This window comes from Heptranchias perlo, chromosome 7 (assembly GCF_035084215.1).
Source record: "Heptranchias perlo isolate sHepPer1 chromosome 7, sHepPer1.hap1, whole genome shotgun sequence".
In the NCBI taxonomy this organism is placed as follows: Eukaryota; Metazoa; Chordata; class Chondrichthyes; order Hexanchiformes; family Hexanchidae; genus Heptranchias; species Heptranchias perlo.
In genome coordinates, this window is record NC_090331.1 from 2,957,282 (window position 1) to 2,982,642 (window position 25,361).

At 51.7% G+C, this 25,361-nt stretch overlaps 1 protein-coding gene across 8 annotated transcripts in view; it reads right to left on the reverse strand.

The window, feature by feature from the left end:
- The window catches only part of tns1b (tensin 1b), a 611,533-nt gene that overhangs the window by 136,744 nt on the left and 449,428 nt on the right, over positions 1 to 25,361 (reverse strand). For all 8 annotated transcript variants that reach the window (XM_067986941.1, XM_067986942.1, XM_067986943.1 and 5 more), the window contains 3 exons: positions 23,953 to 24,082; positions 18,263 to 18,328; positions 5,629 to 5,745 (listed from right to left, as the gene is read on the reverse strand). In XM_067986941.1, the coding sequence (XP_067843042.1) occupies positions 5,629 to 5,745; positions 18,263 to 18,328; positions 23,953 to 24,082 (313 nt within the window). The remainder of the gene's footprint in view (positions 1 to 5,628; positions 5,746 to 18,262; positions 18,329 to 23,952; positions 24,083 to 25,361) is intronic.

Sequence of the window (25,361 nt, forward strand, 5' to 3'; positions counted from 1 at the left end):
AGGCCAGTATATCCTTCCAGAATGGCCTCCTCCTGTTCCTACGTTCCTCTAACGGCACCTCAACGTCTAGCGGAACTGAACCCAGTCTCCAGATGGGGTCTAACCAGAGCTCTGTACAACCAAAGCGTAACTTCCTCCCCTTTGTACTGCAGCCCCCTTGAGATAAAGGCCAATATCCAAAGAGCCTTTTTGATTAATGTTTGTGCACTGGCTTTTGGTGATTTGAGTACACGAACACCCAAATCCCTTTGCTGCCCCACAGCTCCGATCCTCTCATCAGTAAGAAAATATTCCGATTAGCGAGGAGGGAGTCGGCCATTTGCTATGTTCAGGACAGAACGTTGCCCATCGAGATTCGGGGCGTGGAGGTCAGACCTTCTGCCCGCTTGATCCATGCTCGCTCTGTCTGACGGACTGAAGCTGGCGTAAAGCTCATTGTGGGCTCCTCACACCTGGTTAACCCAGGGGTCGGAAACGCTGAAAGCCAGTGGTGGATTAAAAATGGTTCCGCGACCTGACTGCAGATTTGAGAAGGACGAGGACGGAAAGCGATGGGCCTTTAACGAGGCTGGAAACCGCTGTGGAGCAACAGCTCTTGAATTCGTCCACCTCCACCCGCGCGCCAGTCCCCGGGCGTTAGGGAGACCTGTGACTGCAAGATCTCCCCCTTCCCCCGCACTGCGCAGGGTGCCCTCTCTCAGGCCTGAAACGGGCAGGAGGCTTGTGGAGAGATTTGAATCCCGTGGGAACGATGTTGGACTGGCAGAATGATGTGTGCCTGAGATGGCCGCCCATAAAACTGGGTCAGTAAAGGAACAACCAGCGAGTACAGCCCAGTTCAGTGGGTGTCACTCTCGCCTCTGAGTCAGAAGGTCGTGGGTTTGAGTCCCATTCAAAAAATTTGAGCACAGAATCCAGGCTGACACTCCCACTGCATACTGAGGGAGTGCTGCACTGTCGGAGGGTCAGTACTGAGGGAGTGCTGCACTGTCGGAGGGTCAGTACTGAGGGAGTGCTGCACTGTCGGAGGGTCAGTACTGAGGGAGTGCTGCACTGTCGGAGGGTCAGTACTGAGGGAGTGCTGCACTGTCAGAGGGTCAGTACTGAGGGAGCGCTGCACTGTCGGAGGGTCAGTACTGAGGGAGTGCTGCACTGTCGGAGGGTCAGTACTGAGGGAGGGCTGCACTGTCGGAGGGTCAGTACTGAGGGAGTGCTGCACTGTCAGAGGGTCAGTACTGAGGGAGTGCTGCACTGTCGGAGGGTCAGTACTGAGGGAGCGCTGCACTGTCGGAGGGTCAGTACTGAGGGAGCGCTGCACTGTCGGAGGGTCAGTACTGAGGGAGCGCTGCACTGTCAGAGGGGCAGTACATAAGAACATAAGAACATAAGAAATAGAAGCAGGAGTAGGCCAATCGGCCCCTCGAGCCTGCTCCGCCATTCAATAAGATCATGGCTGATCTGATCCTAACCTCAAATCTATATTCATGTCCAATTTCCTGCCCGCTCCCCGTAACCCCTAATTCTCTTTACTTCTAGGAAACTGTCTATTTCTGTTTTAAATTTATTCAATGATGTAGCTTCCACAGCTTCCTGGGGCAGCAAATTCCACAGACCCACCACCCTCTGAGTGAAGAAGTTTCTCCTCATCTCAGTTTTGAAAGAGCAGCCCCTTATTCTAAGATTATGCCCCCCTAGTTCTAGTTTCACCCATCCTTGGGAACATCCTTACCGCATCCACCCGATCAAGCCCCTTCACAATCTTATATGTTTCAATAAGATCACCTCTCATCTTCTGAACTCCAATGAGTAGAGTCCCAATCTACTCAACCTCTCCTCATATGTCCACCCCCTCATCCCCGGGATTAGCCGAGTGAACCTTCTTTGTACTGCCTCGAGAGCAAGTATGTCTTTTCTTAAGTATGGACACCAAAACTGTATGCAGTATTCCAGGTGCGGTCTCACCAATACCTTATATAACTGCAGCAATACCTCCTTGTTTTTATATTCTATCCCCCTAGCAATAAAAGCCAACATTCCGTTGGCCTTCTTGATCACCTGCTGCATCTGCATACTAACTTTTTGATTTTCTTGCACTAGGACCCCCAGATCCCTTTGTACTGCAGTACTTTCCAGTTTCTCACCATTAAGATAATAACTTGCTCTCTGATTTTTCCTGCCAATGTGCATAACCTCACATTTTCCAATATTGTATTGCATCTGCCAAATCTCCGCCCACTCACCCAGCCTGTCTATATCCCCTTGTCAGTACTGAGGGAGTGCTGCATTGTCGGAGGGGCAGTACTGAGGGAGCGCTGCACTGTCGGAGGGTCAGTACTGAGGGAGCGCTGCACTGTCGGAGGGTCAGTACTGAGGGAGTGCCGCACTGTCGGAGGGTCAGTACTGAGGGAGTGCTGCACTGTCGGAGGGTCAGTACTGAGGGAGTGCTGCATTGTCGGAGGGGCAGTACTGAGGGAGTGCTGCATTGTCGGAGGGGCAGTACTGAGGGAGCGCTGCACTGTCGGAGGGTCAGTACTGAGGGAGCGCTGCATTGTCGGAGGGGCAGTACTGAGGGAGCGCTGCACTGTCGGAGGGTCAGTACTGAGGGAGCGCTGCGCTGTCGGAGGGTCAGTACTGAGGGAGTGCTGCACTGTCGGAGGGTCAGTACTGAGGGAGCGCTGCACTGTCGGAGGGTCAGTACTGAGGGAGCGCTGCATTGTCGGAGGGTCAGTACTGAGGGAGTGCTGCATTGTCGGAGGGGCAGTACTGAGGGAGTGCTGCATTGTCGGAGGGGCAGTACTGAGGGAGCGCTGTGTAATCTGCAGCCGGACAGTCACTGGAGTGAAAAGGGGAGTGGCAGAGGAAAATCGACCCTGTTCAGAAAGGAGCTGGACAAATATCTCCCCACCTTCCTCTCACCCTCCCGGAGGCTCACTGGGTAAATGGCCCAGCCACCAGATCAGGGGTCTCCATTCAAGCTCTGTGCCGGCCCTGTGAACCTGATTCCAGCCCGGGTAACGCCAGGGTCTCAGTGGGAAACCTTGCCGAGGTTCCCACTCCTGATCGCCATCAGGCGACCACGAGCCGGATGTGTTTGTGCAGGCGCAGGGTGAGGGCAGGAACGGGCTCGTTGCAATGCCCCCTGCGGTCGAGCAGTCAACCGATGCACTTAAAAAAAAAACAGCATTTGATCAGTCTGGGGAAACTAGCTGTAGACCCCCCACCCCAGTGCCCCCCACGCTTCCGTTGGTAGAATGGCGACACCAGAACGGTGCAGCCAGAATCTCAGGGAGCAGCGGAGGGTGGAACGGGGGGAGTGGCACTGAGCCCAAAACCAGTACAGCAACGTGGGAGTTCCGAGAATCTCGCAGCACAGGAGGAGGCCATTCGGCCCATCGTGCCTGTGCCGGCTCTTTGAAAGAGCCATCCAATTAGTCCCACTCCCCCCTGCTCTTTCCCCACAGCCCTGCTAATTTTTCCTTTTCAAGTATTTATCCAATTCCCTTTTGAAAGTTATTATTGAATCTGCTTCCACCGCCCTTTCAGGCAGCGCATTCCAGATCAGAACAACTCGCTGCGTAAAAAAATTCTCCTCATCTCCCCTCTGGTTCTTTTGCCGATCACCTTAAATCTGTGTCCTCTGGTTACCGACCCTCCTGCCACTGGAAACAGTTTCTCCTTATTTACTCTATCAAAACTGTTCATGATTTTGAACACCTCGATTAAATCTCCCCTTAACCTTCTCTGCTCTAAGGAGAACAATCCCAGCTTCTCCAGTCTCTCCACCTAACTAAAGACCCTCATCCCTGGAACCATTCTAGTAAATCTCCTCTGCACCCTCTCCAAGGCCTTCACATCCTTCCCTAAAATGCGGTTCTCAGAACTGGAGGCAGCTTTTCTTTTTGTTATTTCCGGCCTAGCTGCCTCCCTGCTCGCTGACAGGGCTGAGCGGCCACTCGACACCTCTTTGCTCCTGAGACGGAGTCTGCGAGTCCCACCCACAGTCCCGGGGGGATTAGCTGTGGCCGCAGGGAGTCTCGCTGGCTGGATTCCGCTCCCGCCCTCGCGCACTGTGATGGCGCTGACACCGACTGCTCCACTTAACACCCTTCAGCACCTCTTCACCATAAATCAGGACGGGGCACCAGGCAGCCCACCTGTCTGAAAGATAAACCCCATCCCGTGTTGTCAGCACCAGAGGGGCGCCCTGTCAGAATAGCCGTGGGAAACTTGAGCCCAGGGATACCATTCCAAGCTTCCTGCTGGTCCCACACCAAAAAGGGCAGGCGGCCGGCCGGTCGGTCTATCACTCACAGCAAACAAAAAGGATCCCCGCTCTGTGCTGGGAGAGCAGGGCCGGCATTAAGGGAGGGGCTACCACTGGCCCCTCGGCTGGAGAGGGGAATAAAATCAAAATCAGCCAGAATTCCTGCTCCAGGTCCCTCACCAGAGACCACTACTGGAAAAGTGTGTGTGTGTGTGTGTGTGTCCGTGCGTGTGTGTGTGTGTGTGTATGTGTGCGTATGTGTGTGTGTGTCTGTCTCTGTGTCTGTGTGTGTATGTGTGTCCGTGTCTGTGTGTCTGTGTGTGTGTGTATGTCTGTGTATATGTGTGTGTGTCTGTGTGTGTGTGTGTGTGTGTGCGTGTGTCTCTGTGTATGTGTGTGTGTGTGTGTGTGTCTCTGTGTATGTGTGTGTCCGTGTGTGTGTGTGTCCGTGTGTCCGTGTGTGTGTGTCTGTGTCTGTGTCTGTGTCTGTGTGTATGTGTGTGTGTGTCCGTGTGTGTGTGTCCGTGTGTCCGTGTGTGTGTCCGTGTGTCCGTGTGTCCGTGTGTGTGTGTGTCTGTGTGTGTCCGTGTGTCCGTGTGTGTGTGTCCGTGTGTGTGTGTGTGTGTCCGTGTGTCCGTGTGTGTGTGTCCGTGTGTGTGTGTGTGTGTGTGTGTGTGTGTCTGTGTGTATGTGTGTGTCCGTGTGTGTGTCCGTGTGTCCGTGTGTGTGTGTGTGTCCGTGTGTGTGTGTGTGTCCGTGTGGGTCTGTGTGTGAGCACAGGATTGAGCTTGGCTGTGAAGCCTTCCGTGGGTGAACGCCCAGCCAACACTCACTGCCCAGACTCGCTGGGGTGAAGTCTGACAGGGTTGGGTGCTGTGTGTGGAACTGGGCCCCCCCAGCGAGTCACCGCCTTCAGGAGAGCCGGGGACAAACTGGGGGAAAACTCTCGCACCAGGCGTTCGATGAAGGAGAGGAGCAGGAGGCAGGGGGAGGAGAGGGGGCAGGTGGTTCCTCTGAACCCGGTGTGGAGGGCCTGGTCCGACGAGCCTCCGCCCTAGAAGAGCACGAGTCCCTCCCAATCCCGGGAATCGGCCGTGAGGTGGGGAGAGGGGGGGTGGTGAGCAGCGCGGAGCGGGAGCTGCACTTTAGAACGTTCCAGCACTATGGCTCCCCCTCATTAACGTCAGATCCATGCGCCCAACACTGGGGACAGTCCAGCGACTGCTGGCTCAGACAGGGTGCAGCCTGAGACCTCGGGATGAGCCTGTGGCCTTTGCAATATTCCTGCCCCAGTCAGTGAGAGCAGGCTCGGCGTGAACCCACTCACACGCAGACCGGAGCTGCTCCGTTCCCAGCGTCCTTACCCTCTGCGTTGTCCTCTCGCTGAGCGTTGAAGTTCTCGTATGAATCCCATCGGATCAGGGGGTCGGCAGTGTTGTAATCGACTGAGACGCTGAGTCCGTTCTCCAGATGTTCCATGCCTGTCACACATTGAGGAGAGAATGACGTCTGTTAGAGAGACTGGCCTCACTCCAGGGCACACGGACCCTGCTCCAATCCCTCGTCTGCACTCAGCTGGCCAATCTCGGCCAGGGAAGGATGAAAGGGCTTCAGTTGGCCTCAGTGCCGCTGGGCTCGGGGTGTGGGGGGCGGGAGAGGGAAGACGAGAAGCAGCCGGGGCTCCTCCTCCTGAAAACCAGTCACCCCTGCAACAAAACACGGACGTGTGTTTACATCAGATGTGATGCCCCCCGTTCTGGAATAGCCAACAGACACGCATGGTCTGGGACATACGTGAAGGATAGACACTTGGGTCAGGTGCTGGACAGCAGCTGGACCTGTACCCCAGAGAGAGTCACACCTTCAGGAGAGGAGGGGACCTGTACCCCAGAGAGAGTCACACCTTCAGGAGAGGAGGGGACCTGTACCCCAGAGAGAGTCACACCTTCAGGAGAGGAGGGGACCTGTACCCCAGAGAGAGTCACACCTTCAGGAGAGGAGGGGACCTGTACCCCAGAGAGAGTCACACCTTCAGGAGAGGAGGGGACCTGTACCCCAGAGAGAGTCACACCTTCAGGAGAGGAGGGGACCTGTACCCCAGAGAGAGTCACACCTTCAGGAGAGGAGGGGACCTGTACCCCAGAGAGAGTCACACCTTCAGGAGAGGAGGGGACCTGTACCCCAGAGAGAGTCACACCTTCAGGAGAGGAGGGGACCTGTACCCCAGAGAGAGTCACACCTTCAGGAGAGGAGGGGACCTGTACCCCAGTGAGAGTCACACCTTCAGGAGAGGAGGGGACCTGTACCCCAGAGAGAGTCACACCTTCAGGAGAGGAGGGGACCTGTACCCCAGAGAGAGTCAGCACCTTCAGGAGAGGAGGGGACCTGTACCCCAGAGAGAGTCAGCACCTTCAGGAGAGGAGGGGACCTGTACCCCAGTGAGAGTCAGTACCTTCAGGAGAGGAGGGGACCTGTACCCCAGTGAGAGTCAGCACCTTCAGGAGAGGAGGGGACCTGTACCCCAGAGAGAGTCACACCTTCAGGAGAGGAGGGGATCTGTACCCCAGTGAGAGTCAGCACCTTCAGGAGAGGAGGGGACCTGTACCCCAGTGAGAGTCAGTACCTTCAGGAGTGGAGGGGACCTGTACCCCAGAGAGAGTCAGTACCTTCAGGAGGGGAGGGGACCTGTACCCCAGAGAGAGTCAGTACCTTCAGGAGTGGAGGGGACCTGTACCCCAGTGAGAGTCAGTACCTTCAGGAGAGGAGGGGACCTGTACCCCAGAGAGAGTCAGTACCTTCAGGAGAGGAGGGGATCTGTACCCCAGTGAGAGTCAGCACCTTCAGGAGAGGAGGGGACCTGTACCCCAGAGAGAGTCAGTACCTTCAGGAGTGGAGGGGACCTGTACCCCAGTGAGAGTCAGTACCTTCAGGAGGGGAGGGGACCTGTACCCCAGTGAGAGTCACAGCTTCAGGAGAGGAGGGGACCTGTACCCCAGAGAGAGTCACACCTTCAGGAGAGGAGGGGACCTGTACCCCAGAGAGAGTCACACCTTCAGGACAGGAGGGGACCTGTACCCCAGAGAGAGTCACACCTTCAGCAGAGGAGGGGACCTGTACCCCAGGGAGAGTCAGCACCTTCAGGAGAGGAGGGGACCTGTACCCAGAGAGAGTCACACCTTCAGGAGAGGAGGGGACCTGTACCCCAGTGAGAGTCAGCACCTTCAGGAGAGGAGGGGACCTGTACCCCAGAGAGAGTCAGCACCTTCAGGAGAGGAGGGGACCTGTACCCCAGAGAGAGTCAGTATCTTCAGGAGAGGAGGGGACCTGTACCCAGTGAGAGTCAGCATCTTCAGGAGAGGAGGGGACCTGTACCCCAGTGAGAGTCAGCACCTTCAGGAGAGGAGGGGATCTGTACCCCAGTGAGAGTCACACCTTCAGGAGAGGAGGGGATCTGTACCCCAGTGAGAGTCAGCACCTTCAGGAGAGGAGGGGACCTGTACCCCAGAGAGAGTCAGCACCTTCAGGAGAGGAGGGGACCTGTACCCCAGTGAGAGTCAGTACCTTCAGGAGAGGAGGGGACCTGTACCCCAGTGAGAGTCACACCTTCAGGAGAGGAGGGGACCTGTATCCCAGTGAGAGTCAGTACCTTCAGGAGAGGAGGGGACCTGTACCCCAGAGAGAGTCAGCACCTTCAGGAGTGGAGGGGACCTGTACCCCAGAGAGAGTCAGCACCTTCAGGAGAGGAGGGGACCTGTACCCCAGTGAGAGTCAGTACCTTCAGGAGAGGAGGGGACCTGTACCCCAGTGAGAGTCAGTACTTTCAGGAGAGGAGGGGACCTGTACCCCAGAGAGAGTCACACCTTCAGGAGAGGAGGGGACCTGTACCCCAGTGAGAGTCACACCTTCAGGAGAGGAGGGGACCTGTACCCCAGTGAGAGTCAGTACCTTCAGAGGAGGGGACCTGTACCCCAGTGAGAGTCAGTACTTTCAGGAGAGGAGGGGACCTGTACCCCAGAGAGAGTCACACCTTCAGGAGAGGAGGGGACCTGTACCCCAGTGAGAGTCACACCTTCAGGAGAGGAGGGGACCTGTACCCCAGTGAGAGTCAGTACCTTCAGAGGAGGGGACCTGTACCCCAGAGAGAGTCAGTACCTTCAGGAGAGGAGTGGGAGTCTGGGAAACAATAGTTCACCCACTGTGGCTGATGATGATAAACTCCCCCCCCGGTAAATCACTAATTGCAGTGGATTTTCAGGAATAGTTTTCCCCTTGGGGCCAATATATATCGGTATTACTGGTCTGACAAAGGGACCTCCTGTGGATTCAGAGAATCTCACAGCACAGGAGGAGGCCATTCGGCCCATCGTGCCTGTGCCGGCTCTTTGAAGGATCTATCCAATTAGTCCCACTCCCCTGCTCTATCCCCATAGTCCCATAAATTTCTCCTTTTCAAGTATTTATCCAATTCCCTTTTGAAAGTTATTATTGAATCTGCTTCCACCGCCCTTTCAGGCAGCGCATTCCAGATCAGAACAACTCGCAGTGTATAAAAACTCCCCTCATCTCCCCTCTGGCTCTTTTGCCGATCACCTTAAATCTGTGTCCTCTGGTTACCGACCCTCCTGCCACTGGAAACAGTTTCTCCTTATTTACTCTATCAAAACCCTTCATGATTTTGAACACCTCGATCAAATCTCCCCTTAACCCTCTCTGCTCTAAGGAGAACAATCCCAGCTTCTCCAGTCTCTCCGCATAACTGAAGTCCCTCATCCCTGGCACCATTCCTTCTCCTTTAAGAAGCTGTTTCAATCCCTGCACCTCTGGTTTCTTTTTCCAATTATCTCAAATTTGGGTTCCTCCAGTTACCGACCCTCCTGCCAGTGATGTGTTTATCAGATTTGGAAACCTGTGTTATGATAAACCTCATAGGAACAGGAGGAGGCCATTCAGCCCCTCGAGCCTGTTCCGCCATTCAATCGGATCACGGCTGATCTGTCCCTCAACCCCATTTTCCCGCCTTTGCTCCGTATCCCTCGATATCCTCACCCAATAAAAAATCCATCGATCTCAGTCCTCAAATTATCAATTGACCCCCCAGTATCCACAGCCTTTTTGGGGGAGAGAGTTCCAGATTCCCACTCCCCTTTGTGTGAAAAAGTGTTCCCTGATTTCACCCCTGAACGGCCCGGCTGTAATTTTAACATTGTGCCGTCCACCATCAAAGTGTATGTGACTCATGGATGTGCGGGTGATTCAGCACAATCTGTTCTATGGGAGTGAGCCACACAGAGCATGATCCCAGCTTCCATCTTTAGTCTGTCCTGGGTTAGGGAGATGAAATTCAGAGGGGTTTCCCACTCACTATCCAGCGTCTCCTGCTGGAGAGTGCGCGTGCGCGTGTGTCTGTGAGCACACGCGTGTGTGTATGCCGTGTGCACGCGAGTGGGTGTTGGGCAAAGGCTGGATCAAGCTCAGGTTGAGCGGACCGAGTAACGACAGGAGAGATGGGATCAGGGCGAGGCAGCAGCGGAGGCAGCTCAGGTCGGCAGTGGCCGTCCCGTCTACGAGTGGAAGCTGAAAGGTTAGCCATTGGGCCATGATGTTGCACTAACAGGACTCGTGCCTGCTTTCACTTCAGCAGTGATGTGTCGGAGAGCTCTGGGAAAGGCTTAATGCAGATCAGACGGACAACCTGTCTTGTTGTAATAAATCTAGCACTTGATTAAAGTGATCAGCGTCTTACGTGCCAGTTCCGAGGAAAACACTATCATTTTCACTTTAATCTGCTGATAAATCTCAGAGTCCTTTTTATAGACTCTGGATGTTTCCGAGTGTAACCAGAGAGAGGCCCAGGATTTACAAACTGAGCTCTCAACCTCGGCTCAGTGAGCGTGCAACTTGGCAAAATCATTGAACGAAAACAGCCAGAGGTCGAACAAAATCAATGGGACAATCAGACAATTGTCTGATACCAATCGCGCTCTCACCTCGAGGCTCCCATTTCTCTCCCTCTTAACCTTTCGGACTCTCCTCCGACCCTGCTCAGTTCTCCTCGCAATTTTCCTCTCTTTGCCTTCGTAAGGTCCAAAACCCACGTCCCTCACTCTCTCCCTCCTCTCCATCCCTCACTCTCTCCCTCCTCCCCGTCCCTCACTCTCTCCCTCCTCTCCATCCCTCACTCTCTCCCTCCTCTCCATCCCTCAATCTCTCCCTCCTCTCCATCCCTCAATCTCTCCCTCCTCTCCATCCCTCACTCTCTCCCTCCTCCCCGTCCCTCACTCTCTCCCTCCTCCCCGTCCCTCACTCTCTCCCTCCTCCCCGTCCCTCACTCTCTCCCTCCTCCCCGTCCCTCACTCTCTCCCTCCTCTCCGTCCCTCACTCTCTCCCTCCTCTCCATCCCTCACTCTCTCCCTCCTCCCCGTCCCTCACTCTCTCCCTCCTCTCCGTCCCTCACTCTCTCCCTCCTCTCCATCCCTCACTCTCTCCCTCCTCCCCGTCCCTCACTCTCTCCCTCCTCTCCGTCCCTCACTCTCTCCCTCCTCTCCATCCCTCACTCTCTCCCTCCTCTCCATCCCTCACTCTCTCCCTCCTCACCGTCCCTCACTCTCTCCCTCCTCCCCGTCCCTCACTCTCTCCCTCCTCCCCGTCCCTCACTCTCTCCCTCCTCCCCGTCCCTCACTCCCTCCCACCTCCCCGTCCCTCACTCCCTCCCTCCTCCCCGTCCCTCACTCTCTCTCTCCTCCCCGTCCCTCACTCCCTCCCTCCTCCCCATCCCTCACTCCCTCCCTCCTCCCCGTCCCTCACTCCCTCCCTCCTCCCCATCCCACTCTCTCCCTCCTCCCCGTCCCTCACTCTCTCTCTCCTCCCGTCCCTCACTCTCTCCTTCCTCCCCGTCCCTCACTCTCTCCCTCCTCCCCGTCCCTCACTCTCTCCCTCCTCCCGTCCCTCACTCTCTCCCTCCCTCCTCCCCGTCCCACACTCCCTCCCTCCTCCCCGTCCCTCACTCCCTCCCTCCTCCCCGTCCCTCACTCTCTCCCTCCTCCCCGTCCCTCACTCTCTCCCTCCTCCCGTCCCTCACTCACTCCCTCCCTCCTCCCCGTCCCTCACTCCCTCCCTCCTCCCCGTCCCACTCTCTCCCTCCTCCCAGTCCCTCACTCTCTCTCTCCTCCCCGTCCCTCACTCTCTCCTTCCTCCCCGTCCCTCACTCTCTCCCTCCTCCCCATCCCTCACTCTCTCCCTCCTCCCGTCCCTCACTCTCTCCCTCCCTCCTCCCCGTCCCACACTCCCTCCCTCCTCCCCGTCCCTCACTCCCTCCCTCCTCCCCGTCCCTCACTCCCTCCCTCCTCCCCGTCCCTCACTCTCTCCCTCCTCCCGTCCCTCACTCTCTCCCTCCCTCCTCCCCGTCCCTCACTCCCTCCCTCCTCCCCACCTCCCCATCTTCTCACCATATCCATCAATCCTTTCTCTCTCCAGAAACACATCTAATTGTCCCATGACTCCATTTACACTGTCCTCTTCAATGTCTTGCCGATGGGAACTTATTCGACAAACTCCACTCCCCTGTGGGTGATAAATTTCCCCCCGGACTCCCCTTCTTCGTCCTCATTTTCTCACTTTGAACCTGAGTCCCCTCCCTGACATTTCAACCTTTCACCACGAGGAGCTGAGGAGTAAAGAGATCAGGAGAGAGAAGCTGAGGGAAATCACCCTCAAAACTTTATAACCTAACATATGTAATCCTTGATAAAGTCATCCACGTCTTGCAGGCCACGTTGCCGTGGTGACAGGCTGTGTAACTGATCATCACACTCCCACCGATACCAGCTCCATAAATCAGTTCCCCTTCCACTTGTGCCCGTGTGTCAGCGTGCGGTGATTTACTGACCGAGAGCAGGATCTTGTCTGGTGTGTCGGATGAGTGTGGTCTAGGTTTAGCTGACAAGTCGGGAACACGAGTGCTCCATGGCATTAAATGGGCTGTGTTAAATACAGCTCCACTGCTCCTTCCCAGCTCCCCTTCAACCCCTCATGGAAAGAAATACAGCCCTTCGTACAAGAGTAGAACAATGTTAACATGGCTTCTGTGCGCACATTATCCGGTTCACTTCAGCCTCCCAGTCCAATGGGCCATCGAACTTTGACCAAACAATTATAACAACAACTTGTAATCATATCATGTCTTTAACGTAGTAAAATGTCCCAAGGCCCTTCACAGAGGGGTAATCAGACAAAGATTGACACCTGACCAAAGAAGGAGATATTAGGAGGGGTGACTGAAATCTTGTTCAAAGAGGTAGGTTTTAAGGAGCGTCTTAAAGGAGGAGAGAGAGGCGGAGAGGTTTAGGGAGGGAATTCCAGAGCTCAGGGCCCAGGCAGCTGAAGGCACGGCCGCCAATGGTGGAGCGATGAAAATCGGGGGGATGCGCAAGAGGCCAGAATTGAAGGAGTGCAGAGATCTCGGAGGGTTGTAGGGCTGGAGGAGGTTACAGAGAGAGGGAGGGGCGAGGGCCATGGAGGGATTTGAAAACAAGGATGAGAATTTTAAAATTGAGGCGTTCCCGGACCGGGAGCCGATGTAGGTCAGCGAGCACAGGGGGTGATGGGAGAACGGGGCTTGGTACGAGTTAGGATATTGACAACTACCCATAGTCGTTGAGGAAAGAAATAACTAGGATGTGTCTGAGAAAGGTCCCAAAATATTTTATTTAAAAACGGGGTCATTCTTTGATTGGTAAAAGCACCCTCCCTGGAAGCATCAGGTTATCTCGAGGACGGATTAAATTTGAAATGCATCACTATTGTGCCGATGACCAAAGCAGCCATTTTCACACGGAAACAGCACAAACAGCAATGAGGCGAATGGCCAGTCAATCTATATTTGGTGTTGTTGGTTTAGGGAGGAACGTTGGCCCAGGACACAAGATAATTGGTGCATTTCCTGGTCCCAGGATCAGTGGATCTGGTGAGAGAACCAATGGTTGAGCGATCTGAAGGCGCCATGATTGCAGTCTGTTATCATGGGGTTTAGATGTGTGCACACTGGGGGGAATCTCCCCATCAAACCAACACCACCCCTCATTTCTGACACAATGTTACACGGTTATGGGGAAAGAGCACGGAAAGTGGGACTAATTGGATAGCTCTTTCAAAGAGCCAGCTCAGGCACGATGGGCCGAATGGCCTCCTCCTGTGCTGTAACTTAACACGATACTATGATAGTATACTGTGATTCTATAATTCTATGATTGTGTGATTCTATGATTCCATGATACTATGATTCTGTGATTCTATCATTCTATGATTCTGTGATTCTATGAATCTATGATACTATCATACTATGATTCTATGATACTATGATTCTGTGATTCTATCATACTATGATTCTATGATACTATGATTCTATCATACTGTGATACTCTGATTCTGTGATTCTGTGAATCTATGATTCAGTGATTCTATGATTCCATGATACTGTGATTTTATGATACTGTGATTCTGTGATTCTATGATACTATGATTCTATAATTCTGTGATTCCGTGATACTATGATTCTGTGATTCTATAATTCTATGATACAGTGATTCTATGATACTATGATTCTATAATTCTGTGATACTGTGATTCTGTGATTTTGTGATGCTATGATACCATAATTCTATGATTACATGATACAGTGAGTCTATAATTCTGTGATTCTGTGATTCTATGATTCAGTGATTCCATGATACTGTGATACTGTGATTCAGTGATTCTGTGATACTGTGATACTATGATTCTGTGATTCTATAATTTTGTGATACTGTGATACTATGATTCTGTGATTCTATAATTTTGTGATACTGTGATACTATGATTCTGTGATTCTATAATTTTGTGATACTGTGATTCTATGATTCTCTGATTCTGTGATACTATGATACTGTAATTCAGTGATTCTGTGATACTATGATTCAGTGATTCTGTGATACTATGATTCAGTGATTCTGTGATACTATGATTCAGTGATTCTGTGATACTATGATTCAGTGATTCTGTGATACTATGATTCAGTGATTCTGTGATACTATGATTCAGTGATTCAGTGATTCTGTGATTCTGTGATTCTATCATACTGTAGTTCTGTGATACTATGAACTCAACTATCAAAAGCAACGTCGCTGTTGGCAAACCATGACTCTTGCCACGGCAACAGAACGTTTCCCCATTCCCATTGTTAATCAGCAGTAATTTTGTTTCTTTTGACCTAACAGTTCGTGAAGAGACCATCATGTTCCTGAGGGCTCATCTACTCCGATCGTGAGTCAACAAAGGGTGTCAAACAGTAGGATTAATTCATTGTCAAAACTGGGAGAGAGAGAGAGACAGATAGAGACAGAGAGACAGAGCGAGAGAGAGAGAGAGACACAGAGAGAGAGAGAGAGAGAGAGAGATAGAGAGACAGAGCGAGACACAGAGAGAGAGAGACACAGAGAGAGAGAGACACAGAGAGAGAGAGAGATAGAGAGACAGAGCGAGAGAGAGAGACAGAGAGACAGAGAGAGAGATAGAGACAGAGACAGAGCGAGAGAGAGAGAGAGACACACACAGAGAGAGAGAGACACAGAGAGAGAGAGAGATAGAGAGACAGAGCGAGAGAGAGACAGAGAGACAGAGAGAGAGACAGAGAGAGACAGAGAGACACAGAGAGAGAGAGAGAGAGACACAGAGAGACACAGAGAGACAGAGAGAGAGAGAGACACAGAGAGACAGAGAGAGAGAGACACAGAGAGAGAGAGACAGAGAGAGAGAGAGAGAGAGAGAGACAGAGAGAGACAGAGAGAGAGACAGAGAGAGAGACAGAGAGACAGAGAGAGAAAGAGGCAGAGTGAGACAGAGAGAGAGAGAGTGACAGAATGAGAAAGAGAGGGAGAGACAGTGTGACAGAGAGAGAGAGAAAGTGTGACAGAGAGAGAGACACTGACAGAGAGAGACATTGTGACAGAGAGACTATGTGACAGAGAGAGAAAGACAGAGAGAGGAAGAAAGACAGAGAGAGGGAGAAAGACAGAAAGAGAGACAGAGAGACAGACAGAGAGAGAAAGACAGTGTTACAGAGAGAGACAAGGAGAGAGAGATTTAGATTAGCTATGGAAAAGAACATAAGAACCATAAGAAATAGGAGCAGGAGTCGGCCATATGGCCCCTCGAGCCTGCTCCGCCATTCAATCAGATCATGGCTGATCTTCGACCTCAACTCCACTTTCCCACCCGATCCCCATATCCCTTGATTCTCCAAAAATCTATCTATCTCAGCCTTGAATAGAATCAACGACTCAGCATCCACAGCCCTCTGGGGTAGAGAATTCCAAAGATTCTCAACCCTCTGAGTGAAGAAATTCCTCCTCATCTCAGTCTTGAATGGCTGACCCCTTATCCTGCGACCATGCCCCCTAGTTCTGGACTCTCCAGCCAGGGGAAACAACCTCTCAGCATCTACCCTGTCAACCCCCTCATAATCTTATATGTTTCAATGAGATCACCTCTCATTCTTCTAAACCCCAGAGAGTATAGGCCCATTCTACTCAACCTCTCCTCATAGGACAACCCTCTCATCCCAGGAATTAATCTAGTGAACCTTCGTTACACCGCCTCTAAGGCAAGTATATCCTGCCTTAGATAAGGAGACCAAAACTGTACACAGTACTCCAGGTGAGGTCTCACCAAAGCCCTGTACAATTTTAGTAACACTTCCTTACTTTTGCATTACGACCCCCTTGCAATAAAGGCAGACATGCCATTTGCTTTCCTAATTGCTTGCTGTACCTGCATGCTAACTTTCTGTGTTTCTTGTACGAGAATACCCGAGTCTCTCTGAACACCAACATTTATCAGTTTCTCATCATTTAAAAAATATTCTGTTTTTCTATTCTTCCGACCAAAGTGAATAACCTCACTTTTCCCCACAGTTTACTTTCCCACCCACCTTTCTATAGTCAGCAAACTTGCACACATTACACTCGGTCCCTTTATCTAAGTCATGAATATGGATTGTACAAGGAGCACTCTAGAGCAGAAATGCTTAATTGGAGGAGGGCCAATTTCAATGAGATGAGAACCGATCTGGCCCGGGTAAATTGGAATCAAAGATTGATGGATAAAACTGTAATTGAACAATGGGCAGCCTTTAAGGAGGTTCGGGTACAGTCTAGACACATTCCTACGGGGGAGAAAGGTAGGGCAAATAAAGCCAGAGCTCCCTGGATGACAAAAGAGATAGGGAGTAAGATGAAGCAGAAAAAAGGGGCGTATGACAGATGTCAGGTTGATAACACAAGTGAGAATCAGGCAGAATATAGAAAGTTCAGAGGGGAAGTGAAAAAGGAAATAAGAGGGGCAAAGAGAGAGTATGAGAATAGACTGGCGGCCAACATAAAAGGGAATCCAAAAGTCTTCTTTAGGTATGTAAACAGTAAACGGGTAGTAAGAGGAGGGGTGGGGCCGATTAGGCACCAAAAAGGAGATCTACTCATGGAGGCAGAGGGCATGGCCGAGATACTAAATGAGTACTAAATGAGTACTTTGCGTCTGCCTTTACCAAGGGAGAAGATGCTGCCAGAGTCACAGTAAAAGAGGAGGTAGTTGAGATACTGGATGGGCAAAAAATTGATAGAAAGGAGGTACTAGAAAGGCTGGCTGTACTTAAAGTAGATAAGTCACCCGGTCCGGATGGGATGCATCCTAGGTTGCTGAGGGAAGTAAGGGTGGAAATTGTGGAGGTACTGACCATAATCTTCCAAACATCTGTAGATACGGGGGTGGTGCCAGAGGACTGGAGAATTGCAAATGTTACACCCTTGTTCAAAAAAGGGTGTAAGGATAAACCCAGCAACTACAGGCCAGTCAGTTTAACGTCAGTGGTGGGAAACTTTTAGAAATGATAATCCAGGACAGAATTAACAGTCACTTGGACAAGTGTGGATTGATTAGGGAAAGCCAGCACGGATTTGATAAAGCCAAAATGTGTTTAACTAACTTGATTGAGATTTTTTAATGAGGTAACAGAGAGGGTCGATGAGGGCAATGCGGTTGATGTGGTGTATATGGACTTCCAAAAGGCATTTGATAAAGTGCCACATAATAGGCTTGTCAGCAAAATTGAAGCCCATGCAATAAAAGGGGCAGTGACAGCATGGATACAGAATTGGCTCAGTGACAGGAAACAGAGAGTAGTGGTGAACGGTTGTTTCTCGGACTGGAGGGAGGTGTACAGTGGTGTTCCCCAGGGGTCGGTGCTGGGACCACTGCTTTTCCTGATATGTATTAAGGACTTGGACTTGGGTGTACAGGGCACAATTTCAAAATTTGCAGATGACACAAAACTTGGAAGGGTAGTGAACAGTGAGGAGGATAGTGATAGACGTCAAGAGGACATCTCTGTAACCTCCTCCAGTCCTACAACCCTCCAAAATCTCTGCACTCCTCCAATTCTGGCCTCTTGTGTATCCCCCACTTCCTTCATTGGCGGCTGAGCCTTCAGCTGCCTGGGCCCTAAGCTCCAGAATTTCCTCCCTAAACCTCTCCGCCTCTCTCTCCTCCTTTAAGACGATCCTTAAAGCCTACCTCTTTTGGTCACCTGTCCTAATATCTCCTCATGTGGCTCGGTGTCAATTTTTGTTTGATAATCGCTCCTGTGAAGCATCTTGGGACATTTTACTACGTTAAAGGCGCAAAATAAATGCAAGTTGTTATTGTTGTTGTCTAACCCGTGCTGTACCTGCCCTGGGAGTGTTTGATGGGACAGTGTAGAGGGAGCTTTACTCTGTATCTAACCCTGTACCTGCCCTGGGAGTGTTTGATGGGACAGTGTAGAGGGAGCTTTACTCTGTATCTAACCCGTGCTGTACCTGCCCTGGGAGTGTTTGATGGGACAGTGTAGAGGGAGCTTTACTCTGTATCTAACCCGTGCTGTACCTGCCATGTTACGGTCAATCCACAGAAACATCAGAGGATGAGGCCTACCTTGTATTTTTTCAGGACCAAAGGAGAAAATGAACTCGACCTTTGAGTATTCGGAGAATCTGTCATCTGCAAGAAAAGATTAAAACGATGATACATTGTAATCAAACAGTGACTTTAAACAGCGGGCGCATGGACCTGTCAGACTGGCCGAGGGAGACGCGGCTGATTATAAACCCACACAAGCGTTGTTCTTTGCTCTTTCTTGACATGATTTCCCCCTTCTCTCCCGAAGGCACTGACTCAGGCCGGGGGACAGCTCCTGTGGGTAATGGAAGCCCTCCACGAGCTCACTCGAGTGGCTCGTTCTTCATGGCCGAGCCTGTGCAGTGAGTGCGGCCAGGCTATCAAACCGAGGTGGGGCAGGGCTGATCGCACGCCAAGCCCAATCCTCTTCACTGGGGAGTTGTCAGGAGCAGGAACCCGGGCTAATTCTTCCCCTCCCTAAGCAAGAGGTCACTGAGGTCAGTTGAGGCCCGAAAACTTATCTCGCCAGCTGAGGTCAGCACAGGCCTGGGATGGGGCCTGGGCCTTTCCTGCTCTGTGTGGGGGCTCAGTCCCATACCGGGTGGGATCAGCTCCCTCAGCATACGCCTGAGATGGAATCTGGGCCCTTGTAGGTCTGTGAGGGGCTCAGGACTACAACGATTGTTGCAATCGCCATCTGATCCGCTGGGGAATTCTCAGCTCAGAACATATCAAATATCTAACCGTTATGGAGACTTTTGGCACGTTTAACCATTATTTATATTTATGTTATTTTCTTTACTTTTTTTCAATAAGAACAGTGCGTCAGACTGACATCACCGGACAGCAGCACTCACTGTTTGAACAGAACTAGACAAGAGCAGTCCTGCTCCTCAGTTAGAGGGAATTCCGTCACCATACACCGTCCAGGGGCCTCAGTACAGAACAGGTCTGTAATCAGCACATCTGGATTGGTGAAAGGCATCAGAGGGCATAGGCTAACTCCTTGGCTTAGTGATACCAAGCCAGGCTCAGAACAGGCTGCCATGTTACTAGTCCAGTGTTTGCAGGAACCCTGATCACTGTCCAGTGACCCCTGGGTTAGAGAGAGGGGAAATCAGCCAGGGTTCCTGCCCCTGATCACTGTCCAGTGACCCCTGGGTTAGAGAGAGGGGAAATCAGCCAGGGTTCCTGCTCCTGATCACTGTCCAGTGACCCCTGGGTTAGAGAGAGGGGGAAATCAGCCAGGGTTCCTGCTCCTGATCACTGTCCAGTGACTCCTGGGTTAGAGAGAGGGGAAATCAGCCGGGGTTCCTGCTCCTGATCACTGTCCAGTGACCCCTGGGTTAGAGAGAGGGGAAATCAGCCAGGGTTCCTGCTCCTGATCACTGTCCAGTGACCCCTGGGTTAGAGAGAGGGGAAATCAGCCAGGGTTCCTGCCCCTGATCACTGTCCAGTGACCCCTGGGTTAGAGAGAGGGGAAATCAGCCAGGGTTCCTGCTCCTGATCACTGTCCAGTGACCCCTGGGTTAGAGAGAGGGGGAAATCAGCCAGGGTTCCTGCTCCTGATCACTGTCCAGTGACTCCTGGGTTAGAGAGAGGGGAAATCAGCCGGGGTTCCTGCTCCTGATCACTGTCCAGTGACCCCTGGGTTAGAGAGAGGGGAAATCAGCCAGGGTTCCTGCTCCTGATCACTGTCCAGTGACCCCTGGGTTAGAGAGAGGGGAAATCAGCCAGGGTTCCTGCCCCTGATCACTGTCCAGTGACCCCTGCTGGCAAGTGTGTGTGCAAGGATAAAAAGAAAAGAACTTGCATTTCTATCGGGCCTTTCACGACTTCAGGATGTCCCAAAGTGCTTTACATAGGGTGCGGTCACTGTTGTAATGTAGGAAATGCGGCAGCCAATTTGCTCACAGCAAGATCCCACAAACAGCAATGAGATAATGGCCAGATATTCTGTTTCAGTGACATTGGTTGAGGGATAAATATTGGCCCAGCACACTGGGGGAACTCCCCTGCCCTTCTTCGAATAGTGGCCGTGGGATCTTTTACTTCCACCCGAGGGGCAGACGAGGCCTCGGTTTAACGTCTCATCTGAAAGACGGCACCTCCGATAGTGTAGCTGTCCCTCAGCACTGACCCTCCGACAGTGCAGCGCTCCCTCAGTACTGACCCTCCGACAGTGCGGCACTCCCTCAGTACTGACCCTCCGACAGTGCAGCACTCCCTCAGTACTGACCCTCCGACAGTGCAGCGCTCCCTCAGTACTGACCCTCCGACAGTGCGGCACTCCCTCAGTACTGACCCTCCGACAGTGTGGCACTCCCTCAGTACTGACCCTCCGACAGTGCGGCGCTCCCTCAGTATTGACCCTCCGACGGTGCGGCACTCCCTCAGTACTGACCCTCCGACAGTGCGGCACTCCCTCAGTACTGACCCTCCGACAGTGCAGCACTCCCTCAGTACTGACCCTCCGACAGTGCAGCACTCCCTCAGTACTGCCGCTCCGACAGTGCAGCACTCCCTCAGAACTGACCCTCCGACAGTGCGGCGCTCCTTCGGTACTGACCCTCCGACATTGCGGCGCTCCCTCGGTACTGACCCTCCGACAGTGCGGCGCTCCCTCGGTACTGACCCTCCGACAGTGCGGCGGTCCCTCGGTACTGACCCTCCGACAGTGCGGCGCTCCCTCAGTACTGACCCTCCGACAGTGCAGCACTCCCTCAGTAGTGCACTGGGAGTGCCAGCCTGGATTATGGGCTCAAGTCTTTGGGGTGGGGCTCGAATTCACGACCTTCTGACTCAGAGGCGAGAGATTGACTCCCATTGAGCCACGACCGCCATCTTAAGATGGAGCTCATCTGTGATGCTCCCTCCAGGGCTGTATGTCTTGCCGACACTCACCTCCTGGACTCACACACAGACAATGGTCGCATAGGTCAGGTGGCAAAGAAGGGTCGGCGTCTCTAGAGCTGGACCCTGGACCCAGGGGTCAGTGCTGGGACCACTGCTTTTCCTGATATATATTAATGACTTGGACTTGGGTGTACAGGGCACAATTTACAAATTTGCAGACGACACAAAACTCGGACGTGTAGTAAACAGTGAGGAGGATAGTGATAGACTTCAAGAGGATATAGACAGGCTGGTGGAATGGGCGGACACGTGGCAGATGAAATTTAAAGCAGAAATATGCGAAGTGATACGTTTTGGTAGGAAGAACGAGGAGAGGCAATATAAACTAGAGGGCACAACTTTAAAAGGGGTACAGGAACAGAGAGATCTGGGGGTAAATGTACACAAATTGTTGAAAGTGGCAGGGCAGGTTGAGAAAGCAGTTAAAAAAGCATACGGGATCGGAGGAAGCCTCCGAAAGCTTGTGAATTTAAAATAAAATTGCTGGACTATAACTTGGTGTTGTAAAACACAGACCCGTCCCGCTCATCGGCTGTTGCTTGTCTCAGATTGTGTTGCCGGTGGCCTCTGCCCTCTCCCCAGTTCGTAACACTTCACCATCACCAACAAACCTCCAGGCTAAGGCTGATTAAAGTGATTGCACCACAACACAAACAAACCCTAACAACCTGGGCAGAGCACGCAGGGTCTGGACCATGCAGCGGCCCCAAGTTTGCACCAACAATCACAACATCAGGATGCACCAGATTCTATAAGATGCTGGTAATTTGTTTTTAACTTGGACACACGTTGTTCGGAGATGGTGCAGCCCCAGAGTTTCTGAGGGACAGCGTCAAACATTCCCTGGCCTCTTATAGCAGGTGATTTTCATCACTTTTTCTCCCTCACCAGACTCCCTGCACATTCACACCTCCTACAGCGGGGCAGTAAAGGTCCGTCATTCTCGTCCACCAGCTCCCAACTTTAACAGTCTCCCTCTATTCCTACATGCAGAAAATGTTTTTAGGAAGTGGACAATTGCCTCAGGCCTGCTCACCATATCCCCTAATCCCACCTACCCACCTTCTCCCCATATCCCTCAATCCCATCTATCCATTTTCGTACTGTATCCCTCACCCAGTCCATGATCACACTCACCCAGTCCGACATCACACTCACCCAGTCCATTATCACACTCACCCAGTCCATTATCACACTCACCCAGTCCGACATCACTCACCCAGTCCGACATCACACTCACCCAGTCCAACTTCACACTCACCCAGTCCGACTTCACACTCACCCAGTCCGACTTCACACTCACCCAGTCCGACATCACACTCACCCAGTCCGACATCACACTCACCCAGTCCGACTTCACACTCACCCAGTCCGACTTCACACTCACCCAGTCCGACATCTGACTCACCCAGTCCAACTTCACACTCACCCAGTCCGACATCACACGCACCCAGTCCATGATCACACTCACCCAGTCCGACATCACACTCACCCAGTCCATTATCACACTCACCCAGTCCATGATCACACTCACCCAGTCCGACATCACACTCACCCAGTCCATGATCACACTCACCCAGTCCGACATCACACTCACCCAGTCCATTATCACACTCACCCAGTCCGACATCACACTCATAGGAACATAGGAATATAGGAACAGGAGTAGGCCATTCAGCCCCTCGTGCCTGCTCCGCCATTTGATAAGATCATGGCTGATCTGTGATCTAACTCCATATACCTGCCTTTGGCCCATATCCCTTAATACCTTTGGTTGCCAAAAAGCTATCTATCTCAGATTTAAAGTTAGCAATTGAGCTAGTATCAATTGCCGTTTGCGGAAGAGAGTTCCAAACTTCTACCACCCTTTGTGTGTAGAAATGTTTTCTAATCTCGCTCCTGAAAGGTCTGGCTCTAATTTTTAGACTGTGCCCCCTACTCCTAGAATCCCCAACCAACTCACCCAGTCCATCATCACACTCACCCAGTCCAACTTCACACTCACCCAGTCCAACTTCACACTCACCCAGTCCAACTTCACACTCACCCACTCCAACTTCACACTCACCCAGTCCAACTTCACACTCACCCAGTCCGACATCACACTCACCCAGTCCAACTTCACACTCACCCAGTCCGACATCTGACTCACCCAGTCCAACTTCACACTCACCCAGTCCAACTTCACACTCACCCAGTCCAACTTCACACTCACCCAGTCCAACTTCACACTCACCCAGTCCGACATCACACTCACCCAGTCCGACTTCACACTCACCCAGTCCAACTTCACACTCACCCAGTCCAACTTCACACTCACCCAATCCGACATCTGACTCACCCAGTCCAACTTCACACTCACCCAGTCCAACTTCACACTCACCCAGTCCAACTTCACACTCACCCAGTCCAACTTCACACTCACCCAGTCCAACTTCACACTCACCCAGTCCGACATCACACTCACCCAGTCCAACTTCACACTCACCCAGTCCAACTTCACACTCACCCAGTCCAACTTCACACTCACCCAGTCCGACATCACACTCACCCAGTCCGACTTCACACTCACCCAGTCCAACTTCACACTCACCCAGTCCGACTTCACACTCACCCAGTCCATTATCCGACTAATCCAGATACACTGAGAATAATTCTTACGTCACCACTTCTGAGCCTGGAATTGCATCTTAGTAAGACAATACTGAGTGATATCACCATTAATAAATGAATAGCATTACCTTTAATAAATAAATGACATCACCTTTAATAAATAGTTGACATCACCTTTAATAAATGAATGACATTACCTTTAAAGGCATCGTCGAGATCCTCTTTCCCAAACACCACACCAAGGTCATGGATTGCACATGTGTGGAATTGGACACGGAACACGATTTCGCGACTTGGACTCTGGTACTTCTTGTGGTAACATTTCAGCTACACAGAACGGAAACAGATACAAACAGTAATCTTTATTTACATTTTATGTATTATTAAAATTCTGTAATGTGACTCACAGGGTAATTACAGTCTGTGCTGAGCGGCTGTCCCTGAAATAATTCAACTTCTTTCCTGCTATAAGTTACTGAGTAACGCACTGATTGACCCCTCGATAGTTCTGACCTGTCACTCTGAGACTGACCGACTCATTTTCACCCCAGCGAGAGTCAGTGTCTGTGGAACCATCCCCCTGTGAGAGTCAGTGTCTGTGGAACTGTACCCCAGTGAGAGTCAGTGTCTGTGGAACTGTACCCCAGTGAGAGTCAGTGCCTGTGGAACTGTACCCCAGTGAGAGTCAGTGTGTGTGGAACTGTACCCCAGTGAGAGTCAGTGTCTGTGGAACTGTACCCCAGTGAGAGTCAGTGTCTGTGGAACTGTACCCCAGTGAGAGTCAGTGTGTGTGGAACTGTACCCCAGTGAGAGTCAGTGTCTGTGGAACTGTCCCCCAGTGAGAGTCAGTGTCTGTGGAACTGTACCCCAGTGCGAGTCAGCCTATTTACAGGGTGGATGAAAATTTGGGAACATTAAACAAGATGACACAAAACTTGGAATTGTAGTGAACAGTGAGGAGGATAGTGATAGACTTCAAGAGGCTGGTGGAATGGGCAGACATGTGGCAGATGAAATTTATCACAGAAAAGTGCGAAGTGATACATTTTGGTAGGAAGAACGAGGAAAGGCAATATAAACTAAATGGTACAATTCTAAAAGGGGTACAGGAACAGAGAGACATAGAAAAAATAGGAGCAGGAGTAGGCCATTCGGCCCTTCAAGCCTGCTCCACCATTCAATATGATCATGGCTGATCCTCTATCTCAATACCATTTTCCCGCTCTCTCCCCGTAACCCTTGCTGCCTTTTGTGCTTGGAAAACAATCTAGATCTGGGGGTATATGTGCACAAATCGTTGAAAGTGGCAGGGCAGGTTGAGAAAGTGGTTAAAAAAGCATACGGGATCCTGGGCTTTATAAATAGAGGCATAGAGTACAAAAGTATGGAAGTCATGATGAACTTTTGTAAAACACTGGTTCGATCACAACTGGAGTATTGTGTCCAGTTCTGGGCACCACATTTTAGGAAGGATGTGAAGGCCTTAGAGAGGGTGCAGAGGAGATTTACTAGAATGATTCCAGGGTTGAGGGACTTTAGTTACGTGGATAGACTGGAGAAGCTGGGATTGTTCTCCTTGGAACAGAGAAGGTTGAGAGGAGATTTG